The following is a 16,453-nucleotide window of genomic DNA, read 5'->3' as shown; positions in this document are numbered from 1 at the left end:
CCGATACGTTAGATTTGATTGTGTGATGCCTTCTAGCGCCGCGTGGTTTTATGTCTTCAACTAAAAACGTGGTTCCACTTCCCCGCATCTGCGCTTGGCCACCCTGGTTCGTCGTGGTTTGCTGTCAAATTGTATGAACCGTCTGAACTTTTAACGGAAAGAATTTATATCATATGAAAACCAACATGAACATCACGTCCGCAGGTAAATTATTTATTTCGTATTTGACACAACGTTATATTTTTAAATTACATTATTACCGTACTTATCAGTTAATTTTCACACAGTACTTGGTCTCTTTCCATGCAATGATTTGCAAATCTTGTGGATCATAACCTCTCCTTTTATATCTAAAATATAAAATACAATTGTTTACTTAATTTTAATTAGTAATAACGAGTACCCAGTGATCTAGAGATGTTTAGGTAATCATAGGGACACATGATTTAAGTACTTTGTTTAACTATATTTAATAACCGTAATCCATTGTTTCAGCTGGTATCATCTCTCTCCTCGAGGAGCCAATGCCTGAATTAAAGGTATTCGCTCTGAAAAAGTTGGATATGATCGTGGACGAATTTTGGCCTGAAATTTCAGAAGCCATAGAAAAAATGTATGAAATCCTAACTGGTTTATTGGAGTGTTTTAATTATTTTTCCTCTGTGTTTTAACAGTGAGTTTTTTGTGTTTTAGTGAAATTCTTCACGAAGATAAGGCATTTCCCCAACATGATTTAGCCGCATTAGTTGCTAGTAAAGTTTATTATCATTTAGGAAGTTTTGAAGATTCTCTTACATATGCCCTTGGAGCTGCAGATCTCTTTGATGTGAATGCTCGTAACGAATATGTTGATACTACTATAGGTACTAAATCTTTTATTCCAAGAGATTTTAGTTTTATTAGATCATATATATTTATTGAGAATTTTTATACAGCTAAATGTATCGACTTTTATACTCAACAACGTGTTCTGGAAGCTGAAGGAAAGTTACCACCAGGTAGCAAAGGAATCGATCCTAGATTGGAAGGAATTGTTAATAGAATGTTTCAACGCTGTTTAGATGATAATCAGTATAGACAAGCTTTAGGTCTTGCTCTTGAAACTAGAAGAATGGATATCTTCGAAGCTGCGATTATGCAGTCGGTAAGGAAAATGTTCAATAATTAACAGAGTCTATGTACTATCATAAGGTGAATATTCATATTATCATTTTTATTTTAGGATGACGTGAGCGGCATGTTGTCCTATGCTTTTCAAGTCGTCATGAGTCTCATTCAGAATCGTGGCTTCCGCAACACTGTACTTCGCTGCTTAGTGAGCCTTTACCGCAATTTGGGCACACCAGACTATGTCAACATGTGTCAGTGTCTGATATTTCTTGATGATCCGTTAGCTGTCGCTGAACTCTTAGACAGATTAAGCAAAGGCTCGCAAGATTGTGTTCTAATGGCCTATCAAATCGCGTTCGATTTGTACGAATCAGCGACACAGCAGTTCCTCGGCCGCGTCTTACAAGCACTTAGAGCAATGGCTCCCATTCCAGGAGCTCTTATCGTTAAACCAATCGTTAAACCAGCCGTGAAAGCGTCTACCGATGCTACAAGTTCGGATTCCACGAGTATGGAAACCGAAACTAGTACACCCGCTCCGGAAGAAAAGACTGAACGTAGCGTTGAAAGTTTGGTAAGCTATACTGCTCAACCGGCTACACCTTAAATATAGTACCATTTATTAATCTACATTTATTTAACCAGAATGCCGAAGAGCGCGAACAACAAGAACGAGTAGACGCGCTGTCGAGCATTTTAGGCGGAGAAATTTCCATTGACTTGCATCTGCAATTTTTAATCCGTAGTAACCATACCGACATGTTAATATTAAAGAATACCAAGGACGCTATACGAGTGTCTATTTGTCATACTGCCACCGTAATTGCAAATGCGTATATGCATTCTGGAACAACCAGCGATCAATTTTTAAGGTAACGACACTCTGCTTTAGACTCGATGAATTATTCTATTTATCATTTCATATCCTAATTCTACGGAATATTATATTTTAGGGATAATTTAGAATGGCTGGCTCGTGCTACAAATTGGGCTAAGCTAACAGCGACAGCGTCTTTAGGCGTAATTCACAGAGGTCACGAACAGGAGGCTCTAGCATTAATGCAATCCTATCTCCCGCGGGATGCAGGCGCTGGTGCTGGTTACTCCGAGGGAGGTGGTTTGTACGCGTTAGGACTCATTCACGCTAATCACGGCGCGGTCATCACGGATTATTTACTCGGACAGCTAAAGGACGCACAGAATGAGGCACGTATACGATGCTCATTGTTTATTTCGTTACGAAGAAATTCGTTCCGATCATTTGTTTGTATAACGCCTCGCGGTTTGTTGTTCGCAGATGGTTCGCCACGGAGGTTGCTTAGGGTTAGGTCTGGCTGCTATGGGGTCGCATAGACAGGATGTTTACGAGCAACTCAAGTTCAATCTGTATCAAGATGACGCTGTTACTGGCGAGGCAGCGGGCATCGCCATGGGCATGGTTATGCTGGGATCTAAATCAACCCAGGCGATCGAAGATATGGTTGCTGTAAGTCGATCTATACATCTTTTCTATACTCTAATTTGAATAACTCGCGCATCATATAAGATAGACGTATTTAACAACAAAAATGAAGGTAACGGGTCGTAACGGAAACAGACATCTTCTTAAACAAATTCATAATTTCGTTTTTAGGTTAATAATATTTTCTCGTTGACCTCGCACGTTATTCGAATATATCAGTTCGACTTAGGTAAAGGATATGCGGGAACGGTAGAAAATTTTGAAAGAATAGGCAACTTAAATTATCAAAAGTATTATTTATATTACAGTAAATCTACAATATGTTGTTAACCACCCAGCGCGTAAGGTGACTGGTCCGCAGTTTTGAAATCATAGGAGCCATGAGCACTGTAAAGAAAAGATAATACATAAATCTGCTGTACCGTTAATTTGTATAACATTAATGTAAGCACAAGTTACCCAGAGCTAAGGGTTGATCCACCCATGTACATCTTTCCACCGCCGTTCCTTGGAGTACCAGGGAATCCCCTTGGCTTCGTGATAGATTCGCTGAAGTACTCGTAGCTGCGTCCGTGAGCACAGGAACCTATTTAGCGAAATGTGTTTTAGTCTTTCCACAGTGAACAACGAAGCGAATAATTTACACTTCAACCTCAGTCCAATACATTCTGCCTCGATTTGGTAGTGACTAGAATTGTTATCTAATAGGATTCATCTTACCACAACGTGTTAACCAGAAAAACCCAATAAAAATAACTTGAAGCGTCTCATTCTTACCGAGCAAGTCGCTAGAGCATCCAGGTTGTTTACTGCCTCCATTAGCATAGAAATCTGAGGTGCCAACTGCGCCGTCCATGCCTAACTTGCCAGCAGACGTGTGAATAATTTGAACATTTTTCGCGTCCGAACGATCAACTCTGTCGCCAGGACCTTTCTGTTCAAACAATGGTTTGGCTGGGTCCAGAGCTGCAATTGCGATCATTTAAGAGTCTAACGGTACTAAAGAAGTACCGAAGTCATGGTCGATTTTGTATAGAAACAATGATTCTTACCTATAACTTCCGCGACTTGACCAGTCTTCGAAAGAGATCGCGCTGCCAATCCCATGACGTGGGCACCTAGAGAGTGTCCTACCATTTTTGTGGTAGATGCTTTCAGATTCATCCTCGAACGCAGGAAACTGGAGAACGATGTGACGTGCTGGGCCACTAATGGCACACTCTTTGCTACTTGCGAGTAGATCAGGTTTTTGGCAATATTGCGCCAGTCTATGACGATCACGTTGCAGTCGATAGCCTTGAGATAAGCTGCAAAGATCATCCTTTAGTTATCGAAAGAAAAGATTGGATTGTTGAAAAATGAGAAATTATTAGGAACGAAGCTGAATTCTATTTAGTTGAGAATTTTATCTTCTACTTCTAGTAGTACTCTCCAAGTATTATGTTTCAATAGTCAAATATATTTGCAACAGAGTTAATGGAAAATTAGTAGGCAATCGAATGCATTTAACGTTACCATCGCGAACCAAAGTGCAGGATTTTGAGTCTCCGTTACTCTTCCATCCGTGGGTGACCAAGATTGTTGGTCTGTTCGCGTTCCAGTTGCTCTGCGAGACCGTGTTAGGGTTGTTCATTGACAGGGAGTGTCCATTTGTTGGGTTCCTCCTGGAAAGAAAAATCGAGGAGTTCTGTTTGGTGTTAAAGAAATTTATATATTTGAGAGAATAAGGAATGCATTAATGATCATAAAACGTAGTGTTTTTAACTGCAATAGATTCTATGGTCTTCTTAACACCAATTGGAACCAACTCTAGGACAAAATTTCGTAGATAGAAAAAAGATCCAGAATTTAATATTATTTACGAAGGATGCACGTCTTTTCAATAGCGTTTAGACTATATTCTCTGCGATTGAAACAGTGAACAGTTGAATTTAAAAAACAAAATGTTGTACGGGAAGTTATATTGTTCTCAGCATGTGTTCCAAATTGTTTGAGAAGATTGAAATTGACGAATGTAATGCTTTCGGTCAAGGTAGTGTCTATTGTTTAGTTTCTATTGGTAGTGTCTATTGTTAGTCCTAACCGCGTGAAGAGGTTGAAAGTGATGGAATCGAGGTCGCTGGACAAAGCATTGATCTCGTCCAAACTTAGAGGTCTGTCGTCAAGCTTGATCAGGTACGGGACTCCGTTGTCATCTGGAAAAACCGTGTAGTTGGCCTGCATCAACGCCGTGAGCAGGGTGGGATAAACTATAATAGAAATTGCCACGATTATCATACCGTTGTATTGCTATCAGATTACCCCAAAAGTTCTTTTAAGATTTCTTTCTTATAGGATTAATTAGGGAAAGCTAAAAGACAGGATAACGCAACGCCAACGAAAAACAGACCAGGTTGGATGCTTGACTGAACATTGCACGACAAACACTAGCACGCAAATTGTAAATAGAAATATTTAGATAAAATTAGCAGGTTTTAAAGAAGTTCAGAAAATTTCGTCTGAGATATATTAGATGACTCGTGGATAAGGCTATTTTGAAGAATTCTGTCTTAGAAAGCCATTAATTTAATCTATTTACTTGGTAGAATATCGTTGAAGAAATGAAAATTAATGAATTCGTAAAAAGAACTTTTTGGGAGCTTTATAATATTTTAATACGTACTCAGAGCAAGAGATGCAGGGGCCACCATTTTTGATTTCGTTTCCGCGGGTCACTTCGCGTCAGAATTCCACGACTAGCTAGCTCTAGCGCTTCGATGTCGCTTCTTTTATACGTTTTATGGAAACAATGCTCGATCACTCGAGCACTACATCTTTGATAAGGGATATGACTGATGAACGTTTCTTCAAGGCGAAGAATAAATATTCGAACGTTTTCCTTCCTTCTTTTTTTTTTTTTTTTTTTTTTTTAAATTCATGATCGAACCTTGAGAAATTCCGTACTCTCTACCGGATTAAAAAATAAGCTGGAGATTAGGTAGATATTAGTTCTCGATCGATCAGATTGAGAAACTGTTACGAAATTTGAACTTAACGGTGATGATATCTCGCGTATTCCGATCGAAGATTTTTTACTTGATTCGAATATTTATTTATATTTACACTATTAAAAATGGCAGGAAGTTTAAATTTTGTAGAATTGTAATGGAAATCATGATGAGAGATCTTTTCCATTGTTATTTATTATTAAAAGCCTTAAAATTAGATATTTAATATTTTTGTAACGTGTTAAATTCTTTGCCGATCCACGCTTTCGTTGAATATAGTACAAATTAAACATCACTCAACGTCACCCAAGCATTAATCAAGTAACGATCGCACGTGCTTGCGTAATTCAGAAAATATCCCAAAAATCATGAGGAACGTCGACCATTGTCAGATTACCGTGAAGAATTGCGATTATATTTGACAGTATTTACTTTTCAAATTACAAATGAATAAAATCCTTTTCTGAATCGTTCATTGTATAGTTAGCTGATCTAATAATGTTTTAATCCGATTTACACATACACTTTAAAATACACTTAAAAGAAAGATACACTGTTAAGATATAAGATGAAGTCATTCTCCAATTAATCTTCTCCTCTTTGAAAAAGCATACTCGATGAATAGTAATACATTGCAAAGTTATCTCGAGATGGAGGTATTTTGCAATTATCATTTTTCTTTTTGTATAAAAAAGCATTCTCGAAAAATAATACATTGGTAAGACATCTTAAGATGGAGGTATCTTTCAATTATTTCCTTTTTTGTGTATAAAAAAGCATTGTCGAGGAAAAAGATATTACGTTAAGACAAAGTCTTACAATATCTCGTTCACTATTTCCACTCGGTAATTCCACTTTTTGTTCCAAATGTGAATCACTTTCCGCGTCGCAACTATTATCAACACGGAATTTTATGTGTTGCAACAAATGGCTGGCAATGTCCAATTGCGCAGCATCTGCCACGGATGCGGATTAAAACATCTTTTTCATGCCGCAATCGTTTACAAACAAATCTTGGTGCTATATCGAGTTCAATCGCCTAATCCTTCGATATTTTCCTTTCGTTTTAGATATTTTATTTTTGCAGAAAACCATGGTAGTCGTTATCGCGTTTATCGAGCATAATCGAAACGACCGACAGATTAGTCCTTTTAACATCGAAAAGGTTTAGAAGCACTGGCTTAGAGAATACAAAGTGGTGCAACCATAACTCGTTTATATTTCGGTGGGGTCGCGCTCCCATAATCTTATCATATTTATTTGGAAAATCGTCGGCTTGTCCGCGAAATAACAGACTCCTTGTGGGAGTAGTATTTCTTCGCGGGACGATTACCACTGGGAAACAACGAAATCCACTTTCTGTTGGTGGAAATATAGGTAGAAGGACAAATTACGTCACTTTGTCACGGTTGTCCTACCTGTCCTCGGCTTAGGTGGATTTCGTTTCGGTTACGACTGGGACTTTGCGTTCAATTTTTCTGTATTCAAATGTATTTGGTCAATTTTCAAACATTGGAGGTATATGAATACTTCTTTATTTTAATAACAAATATTCAAATGGTACTATTTTAATAATAAGGTACCTACTATTTTAATAATCGAATTGTGTTAGAATAACGATTACCGAAATTATCAGAATTTATTTGTAGCTTTCTAATGGTTATGAAACGATCAGGTATTCGTTGGAGATTAATTGGAGATTATAAGAAAGATAGTATCGCGCGAGCGATGAGATCTTTTCATGATTTCTCATCGATCCTCGCAAATTTTAATCTATCGCATCTGTGATTCGGTATCTTTAATGTATTTGCAGGTTGATTTTTGCGAACGATTGTAATTAATATGATAACTTAACTTGATAATAGTAATAGAGCAATATGTCAAAGCGATCTAAGTAAAAAAGGTTGAAACACTTAGGTTCTGATGCAATTACTAAATTAAAAAAATTCATAATTATCTTTTAATTTAACCTCAGGGCTTTTCAATTCGGATCAGATAGAGTTTTATCTACGTCAAACAACTTCATCATAGTACAATGCTAAAAGAAACATTCATACGGTTTCGTTGGGGTGCAATCTGTCTATGCTGATTTCTATTCGCAAATAATGATATCAAAACATACAACGGTTTATTTCACCTAAAGGCTACTTAACTTCGAATTTCTATTATTATTTTCAATAAATACATTGCAGTAGCAACTCCCCACCTCTTTTTCATAATTTTTTCAATTTTTCGCAAATATCGATGAGGTCGGAAACTACGTAATTTATTTGTTTCTTTGGTTTAAAAAAAAAAAAAAAAAAAAAAAAAAATGTGACGAAGCTTGTGCTAAAGAACCCTCTCCATAGCAGAAATAGAACTGGTAACGTTCGACTTCCGCGGGGAGCAAAAATTCGCAAGAATCGTTGCAGTAACCCAATATTTGCCCCGCTCGAAGACAATTTCGCGCGAAACTGACTGTCCATAAATCGCACGAAACAAAATGTGGCTCGAGAGGGTTCGCGAGTGAAACCCGATTTCCTGGAACGCGTTCGCACGACGAAACGTCTTTCGCTTCCCTTCGCGGCGGTGTAGTAAAATTCGTTTTCGAATCGTTACAGGGGTGCACCTTTGTCTACGTGGTGCTTCGTTTAATAAAATTTCGTCGAAGAACGCGAACGAACGGAGAAGTTTCATTTCGGGGCGAACTGCTACATTGTTCTTTCATTCTGTCCAATTTTTTTTTTTTTTTTTTTTTTTTGTTTCTCAGTATGCCCAAGAAACACAGCACGAGAAGATACTGCGAGGATTAGCCGTAGGCATCGCGTTCACTATGTACGGCCGTCTCGAGGAAGCAGATCCTCTGGTGACTTCCCTCTGCGCCGACAAGGATCCGATTCTTCGCAGGAGCGGCATGTACACGCTGGCGATGGCCTATTGCGGCACCGGAAACAATCAGGCCATCAGAAAGCTGCTCCACGTTGCTGTAAGTTCACTTTTGAAAATATCTGACAACGGATCACTCGAATATTATTATTAAATCGACCAAAAAGTTCGTTTGTGGCGATGGTTGTCTCGCTGCAGTTCGGATGGTTATTAACTTAACGAGGACTTCTTCGAACCTAGTCATGAATTTGCCTAAAACGCCTTTGATTCGCATTGAACGAAACATATTATAAGGACGTCGGTCTCGGCACAGATGCCAGCCTCGAGATGATTTATCATACTTTCTTTTCTTTTACACGTGTACTTACACAGTTTCTTCTCTGACGCATGTTAATTTTCATTCCGCTCCCAAAAAGCCATCTATTCAGTATTTACTTCTAACCGCGGTGACAAACTCGTTGGTTCACGTTTCGTTAACGCCGATAAAAATATGTCAAGTTTGATAAATATTTGTTATTGCCCAATGTCGTTATCCAATGTGTACCTACGATCAAATTTATCGCTCTAAAATACGTGTATACAAATACACTCGGAAAGTGTATACAGGAGTCTGTTATATTTGAAGGACGACGAATATCCTTTTGTACGTTTGTTAAGGAACTTTTATTAATGCAAAATAACGTGTTGCCAGGTCTCTGACGTGAACGACGACGTTAGGCGGGCTGCGGTCACCGGGTTGGGATTCCTCTTGTTCAGGTGAGTGCTTTTAAAGAATATTCAAACATGACCCGCAGGAATGCGAATTTTTCTACATCTGGGTCGTATCTGTGCTTTAAAAATTCCACGGTAAGATGACCTGGACCCGCTCGGTCCACTGTCATCTTAATTTTTCTTTTCTACCGTCACTATGGAATCCGAATCTTTTTTGCAAAAATGTTATACGGATACCTGAACGTTACTTCCAACAAAAGACATAAGAGTCCTGAATATAAGAAGAAATTTGCATAAATATTTATACGAATCAATCACGGAAAGTAGCAAACTACTTTATAATGCCACAAAATTATCTCTATTTCCCTTGTAGATACCTTATCATAGAAGATCACGGTATCGAGTCTTGACCTTAACGTCTGCTTCTGGCTCTATCTAGTCACGTTTCGTGTTTCGTAATTCGTTGTGCTAGTCGCACCGCCACTTTGATCTGTGATCAAGATCTTTACAGGTGACTCGTTATTTAAAAGCAGGAAATTTGATTACATCCATGTACAACTCGTAAAGAATATTATCTACGATAAAAATTTGTCGTATTGTTAATCGTTTCTCAAATTTACAGAGCTTTTTCTGTTAAAAATTCAACGATTATTAATCTCTGTTCGCTTCAAACGACTCCAGGATTTAGGACTCCGTAAAAGTCGTTTTCAGATTGAATGTCTCCTTATCGTATGCTAAACGCATTAATACGTTAACGCGACAAGCAATCCGCTGAGAATGCTCCGTTATCAACGATGCAACACGTGAACCCGAGATACAATGCGAGTGCCTCTGTACCGGTTGATACTATTCAGCCAATCGTCGAAACGAGCCTGGCAGCGCGTCAAAATTACGATAATCGTGTAGGTGATCAACCGACAACGGCATCAAGTCCGGGTTTAATGGATTGTAGGTGCGCATCTAATTAATCGTGTCGTTCGGTGACGCGACACGCACTGGTAAGCCTCTTGCTCGCGTGCACTCTCTTTGTTTCCCGATCTTCGACTGCAACGTACAAGAGATTCGCGATGGTTGCTTCGACGGCACTGTTGGTTCATCGCGGATGCACAGGATTTACATGGGAATTGCGGAATTGAAAACAGGAATGTGCACAGTCAGGAATCCGCATCGTTTCGTTTAATGGAATGACGATGGAATGTTCGTATACAAAAGGCTCTACTGTGTAACGTAAAAATAAACAATTCATATAAATTTAGAAAGAACAATAGGCAATTAACCAGATATAGGAGTTGAAGATATTGGCAGTTGATAATAAACCAATAAAGATTAGTTGAAGATATTGATCGAGTAAAAATGTCAGATTTTAAAAAACATTAGTCCAGTCGCGTCGTGGTTAACGATGATAAACACTGCGCAGAGAAAAAGCCATTATCATTAATTGAACCGTTTCAATGCGCGAGTGAAAACATTTTACTTTTGTATTTTAATTTTCTTTCGATGCAGCCAGTGTGCATTCCAATTTATACATTTGAACATGTTTTGTCTTAAAGAAGACTCGGAGGGTGTCGTTACGTTTACGAGGTGTAATTCTTCATGAAGGCGCGAGAACAAACTACATCTTCTTATTGGAAACAAAGCGCAACGAACGAGGCTCGGGCGCAATAATCGAGGTATCCTCCCCGCTTATCAGGCTCTCGCGAAACTTCGTTAATACGCCGACCAATCGCGAATTCGATCGATCAAAGGCACGGACTCCAACCTCCCAGCCGATCGATAGTTTTCATCTCTCAGAATTTTTGACGGATTGAAAGTTCCTTTCGTTTAGCCGTTAGTCCATCCGATATTTTCCTCTCTGACCGCCATCGTTCGTGGCCGTTCTCGCTCCACGATTTTACGGTGCAGTTTTTCGCGGTCGAGAGCCCCGCTGTTAATTCGCTGCGACGTTTTTCTATCAAATCGAGGGACGCTGGGGGATCAATCCTATCCGTCGGAAGTCTCTTTCAGTCGCCAGTTCCTCGCACGGTGCGACGGGATCCTGTGATAATTCGCGAGAGATCTACGTCCAAGTTTGAACTCGATTGCCGGGAGAAACAAGTACTATGGAGCGATGCGTTTGAGAATTTTATGGAAACTAGAATTCGAATTTTAGGGTGAAACGATATAGGGGAAAGATATACAACTGATTTTATGTACCTTGATCTGCGACCTCGTCTGATCGTAATTACAATTAATTACAGATCTAAATAATTTTGGAAAAAGATATATAATTGTGTTTGCATTATCTACGATCTTAACCGACTTTGCCTGATCTTGGCTGATCTTGAATAATTACGTCAATTAAATTCTTCGGGATGTGCTGTCCATACAGGAAGTATGAAGCTTTACATTCCTCGCGCTGTACGTTCTAACGACATCTCGACCAACACCTATGAGCCTCTTTCAGGGTACTATATCTACCTATATCCAAATCGAGATAACAATACCTTACGGAGTCCCAGACCGCGTCGATTAGTTTTCTAGCTCAATGGAAAGTCATTAGCCCTCGACAGTTCCAAGCGTTCCGTGAATAAGTGAAGGACCTCCACGAGAAAGTGACTTTCCCTCGATGTAGGCGCGAATTAATGCTCCCCGGGGTACACGCGCGTTCCACGAGCATTGAGTGTCGACGTGATCGTCACCTGAACTCGTCCCTCGAGCGCTGACGGGTATCAGCCATTATTTATGTCGACGTTTCCCAGGGATCGAAGCTCTTTCCCTCTTACCACCTTCCAATTCCGATCGATCAGCCTTCAAGACGCTCGTTTTCATATCCAATCCTTCGCAGAGCATTCGCAGGTACGATAAGGTCAATCGTTGACCCACGTTCAACATCGTTGCTCCTATCGGCGATGCCACGGACCGACAACGAATCGCTTCGTGAGCGTTGGCCGTTGTTTACCTGCTGGTTGAAGAATTAGAGAGCTGTGGTATAGGATACTCTACCGGTCCTTAAGGAGGGGAGGGGGTGAAGCATCAGAATGTTTTCTAAGACGTTTAAATGTTTTCTTAGAAAATCTAAATTGGAATTTTTTAATTTCCAACTTAATCAGTGCTCGACAAGGAATTATATTGTGTTATTATGATTACGTGGGAAATGTAAATGGAAATTTCTAAATTTCCTACGTAAGTAATGTTTGACTTGCATAGAAAATCTCGACTGAAATTTTTAAATTTCTAACTTAACCAATGCTCGACAAGGGAATATATTATTATCGGTCCATCGAAGATCTCGACTGAAATTTCTGAATTTCCAACTTAACAATTGAGAAAGAAATTTCTTTTTCAAAAGTGTCACATCGGAGCGTGAGTTTCATGGAAATTTGGTAGAAGTTGAAGGTGGGCAGGGACGTTGTCATCAGTGCGTGAACGGATGTCGGTGTGATTGAGTACGATTTGGCTAACGCGTCTGGCCATTACTCGCTATCTCTACTTGCCGTGGTGGTTGGGAACATTGATGGCACGGTGTTATCTGTTTCCTGTCGATCTTACTATCTTCTAGTTAGTTGGGACCAGTTAAAATAGATAATACCGCGCCATCGTTGTTTATAAACACCAACGCAAGTGGAAATAACGAGTAATGGTCAGACAAGTTAACCGAGGACTCAACTATCTGTTAACGCTCTCTATTTTAAAATGACATATACAGTTTATACAATCGTATTTTATTTATTTAATGGATATTCAGACCTTTAATTTACGTCCTCTTTAAGTTAACTGGACCTAATCTATAGGGTGCACAAAAAATCGGAAGTACCATTCATCGCGTTGGTAAAACCACGGATCGCATCGTACAATTCTTGGTTCGTAATCAAGCTATCGGATCCATGAAGGAAAAATCTTCTTTCAAGATCGACGTTGCGTACGAGGGAACTCGGATTGTTCCTTTCGGCGAGGTTAACGAATCTCGATTCGTCGTGGATAATCGATCCGAGGCCCGTGTCTCGAGACTCCTGATTGAAAATGCTCGATCGATCGCGTGATTTCTCGAAATTGACTGTCGGCGAGGATAAATAGTCGAGAGTCTGATGAAGGAAGGGGTGGGGGGCGATTAAGGAGTCTAACTACCCTGTTCTAAATAGAATAGATAATTTTTGGGAACGTTTCACGTGAAAATTATATGATGTAAAACGTTTAAATTTAAATAGATAAATTAATGTAGCGTGATATTTTTATATTATTAGGCGAATCCTGTGCAGAGAGCACATCCTAAAGAATTTCATTGCTATAGCTGTTGCATAGCTATTCAAGGTCAAGCAGGGTCAGTTAAAGTCACAAATAAAGCAAAATGGATTCTATATTTTTTCCGATATCATTTCGTTCTACGATTCATTTGTAAATTGGCTTAGTCATCAATTAAAAAATTACTTGAATCCCACAGAAAAGCCTTAAAATCTCTACTTTCTTTTGTTACGTAAGCCCTAATCGCCCTGACAGCGAATTCTGCCGGCCATAGTCGTGGAAGGACTGCTCGAGACAGTGGAAGAGTTCAGGAATTCGTTATTTTACGCCTCCGGCGACGGTTTCTCGTCTCGAGAAGTTCTGCTATCGCGAGTAATCGAATATTTACTATGTCTTCGGGGCCGAGGGTACGAAGGGCGAGCTAAACTCGAAACAGGTCGAGCTTCTCGTTTGAGGGACACGTTGTCGCGCCGGTGGTCACGGTTTCCGAAACTTGGGCGAGAAGTTATCGCGCAGGTCGCGTATGAAAATTTGATGCTGGAGGATTACCGCCCTTGGTCCTCCACGCTCCTGGACCGAGGGGGTCCTTCACACCAGGGGCACCAGGTAAGGTTCGTTCGCGAGTCTTGACGGGAATTAAATTTTTCACGGAAAAGTTAAGCAAATTTCGTCCGCATCTCCGTCTTCTTCAATAAAATATTAATTGGAACCGTAATTTCCTCATCTGCATTTATTCTGTGCTCTTCCGACAAACCCTTTCTCTCGTTGTTTCGTTTTTTAACAGGGCACTCTTTTTGGAGGAGTCTGAAAATATATTTTTTCGTTGTTGATATAGGTGTTTAAAATATTTCTAGTAAATTGCATAAATACCACTTCGAAATTGGTTATGTTACAACGCGATTGAACACGAAATTTTACGGGTTCTTCTATTCGGAGTAAAAAATCAAATTTTTTTAATATTAACAAGGGAAATGTATTATTATCATTGCATAGATAATCACAACTGAAATTTCTAAATTTCCAACTTAACCAATGCTTGAAAAATAACATTTTTTTGAACATTCTTCAAAAATCTATGTTTAACATGATTTTATCAATCTCTTTTAATACTTATTCTCTCGGTTCATGATGCGAGACATGTTAGGACGAGTTTAGGCCTCGCAAGATACGCGCTAAGCTCGATTTTAATCGACGCCGGTAATCGGGGGATAAATGTAAATTAATTTCTTCGAGGACGAGACGAGGATTTCCATTCGCTAAATGGGATTCGCGAATCGTGACCAGATTACTCGACGAGACCTTTTCGTCGTCAAAGTCTACCGGTTGATTCCTATTATGGGAAGCGATAATTTATGCGTATTCGCTGATTCTGTCATCAGAAGCTAGATAATCATTTATTTTCACAAAATTACTAAAGAGTACAACCAGTAGTCGTGGTTAAAATTCAATAATTTTTGTTTCAAGATTTAAATACATATTTTAATTGAAAACAAAATGTTATTGTACAGTACAAGTATTAAATTCACTATAAAAATTTGTTTGTTAAGATACATTACAAAATGGCCATGATGTACTACAATTATGTCGTGGATTAAAATATATATTTCTGTGTATATACAACTGTGTATATCGTTAATAAAATTCTGTTGGTTAACGCTTCTGTTAACCAAACAATTAACGACAGGGCAGAGTAAAATGAATGCTATTAACCCTGGTCATTAAAACGCTAAGAGAACGACATTTCATACGCGCCAAATTAATACACGTAATCTCTTATCGTGTAACTATTCCATTAATTGACCGCGTCATTCGGTTTATTACGTCTTTTTGTCGGGCAGATTTTCATCTGAATTCTGATTAATTATCACGGTCTGGGATGTCAGGATGTCAGAGTGATATACTCAAAGTGACAGGATTATGAGACTTCCCTTACCGTGGAACTTCTCTTCTCGCTTATTAGTGCGTACTGCATCATCCTTGATTTCTCGATGGCGGCCATGGCGACAGCTCAGCTTCACGAGGTGTCTACCGTTGCTCGGCCTCGCGTAAAAATTCGTTTATTAACCGGACAAAGGTAGGCAGGTGGGATTATTCGGATCCGCGAAGACACTATAGTCCGATCGAACTCAATTTCCCGGTCAAGGCCGTTTACCTGAGCGCGAATTAACTCTTCCGCTGTTGCAGACGACTTTTATCGACTTACCACGAACAATGGAAAATCGACTGGAGTCCATTTGCGACCCCTCTGCCACCGCCGACGTCGATTTCACTCGTCGAACGTTTTCATGGAAATATTTTCCTATTGAAACTGAATTTATTCGATGTGCCCGTTGATACTTGGGGTGGCCTCGATTTAATTTCTCCCTTGAATTAATCATTGGAGTCGACCAAAAAATCCTTTCATTCTTCTACTGTATTCTTATCGGCACTCTCTCGATGCTGTAGGCGTTGCGCTCGGGTCCCATTAACCTTTATTATTATTATTATTATTATTAAATGAATTCCTCCACTCACTCGCTATGCGTGCGTACGTACGTTTAATAGTCGCTTTTTATTCGTGTTGATTTAGTAGAATTTAATTCAGAATAAAATGTGAAATATTATCAAGTGATAATTTGATCTCTTCTTGTAATAGAATAAAATACAGTACATATTTAATCGTGATTGGTACTAGATTGATGACTAACAAGAGAACTAGGTAATTGATACACTCCGAAAAGTTTGAATTTTTGCAGAAATAAAGCTCATGGGAACCTAATCGCAGGTTAGGGCTGGAAAAACCCCTTCGAAATCATTCTGGCTGAAATCATAAGAGATATTGAACAAATCTTGAATACAGAATTTAATGGTTTTTAACGGTCTATAATACCGTAGTAAGATATTTAAAAGGAAGAGTTATTTTTGATAATATTTCCCCCACCATAAATCTTTCCACTATGTTTTTCTTTGGTTTGACAACGGCGACAACGCGTTTAACCGCGAACGTTTACAAAATCGAGCAATAATCAGCACCCGGGTGCAGGGAGAATTGGCCGTTTAAGTAACGAGCTGGCCCGTTAAGGTCAACATGCCCTGAAACGGATAGGTCAGGGTGGATCGA

General features: G+C 39.2%; 2 protein-coding genes across 2 annotated transcripts in view; one reads left to right on the top strand and one right to left on the bottom strand.

The window, feature by feature from the left end:
- Positions 1-44: 44 nt before the first annotated feature.
- The window catches only part of LOC128895688 (26S proteasome non-ATPase regulatory subunit 1), a 64,827-nt gene continuing 48,418 nt past the window's right edge, over positions 45-16,453 (top strand). Inside the window, exons 1-10 of the mRNA XM_054158510.1 lie at positions 45-204; positions 496-613; positions 694-863; positions 936-1,144; positions 1,223-1,684; positions 1,756-1,982; positions 2,064-2,316; positions 2,408-2,596; positions 8,309-8,524; positions 9,116-9,180. Of these exons, the coding sequence (XP_054014485.1) occupies positions 174-204; positions 496-613; positions 694-863; positions 936-1,144; positions 1,223-1,684; positions 1,756-1,982; positions 2,064-2,316; positions 2,408-2,596; positions 8,309-8,524; positions 9,116-9,180 (1,940 nt within the window). The 5' untranslated portion in view covers positions 45-173. The remainder of the gene's footprint in view (positions 205-495; positions 614-693; positions 864-935; positions 1,145-1,222; positions 1,685-1,755; positions 1,983-2,063; positions 2,317-2,407; positions 2,597-8,308; positions 8,525-9,115; positions 9,181-16,453) is intronic.
- LOC128895703 (pancreatic lipase-related protein 2-like) lies at positions 2,849-5,395 on the bottom strand. Its single transcript, XM_054158535.1, has 7 exons — positions 5,235-5,395; positions 4,656-4,821; positions 4,088-4,236; positions 3,625-3,879; positions 3,350-3,538; positions 3,032-3,158; positions 2,849-2,959 (listed from the first exon to the last, which is right to left on the bottom strand). The coding sequence occupies exons 1-7, from the start codon at positions 5,260-5,262 to the stop codon at positions 2,899-2,901; spliced, it is 975 nt and encodes a 324-aa protein (XP_054014510.1). The 5' UTR covers positions 5,263-5,395; the 3' UTR covers positions 2,849-2,898.

This window comes from Hylaeus anthracinus, unplaced genomic scaffold, assembly GCF_026225885.1.
Source record: "Hylaeus anthracinus isolate JK02 unplaced genomic scaffold, UHH_iyHylAnth1.0_haploid 5, whole genome shotgun sequence".
Classification (NCBI taxonomy): Eukaryota; Metazoa; Arthropoda; class Insecta; order Hymenoptera; family Colletidae; genus Hylaeus; species Hylaeus anthracinus.
The sequence above is the reverse complement of the archived record's forward strand: the minus strand, read 5'-3'. Positions and strand labels throughout refer to the sequence as shown.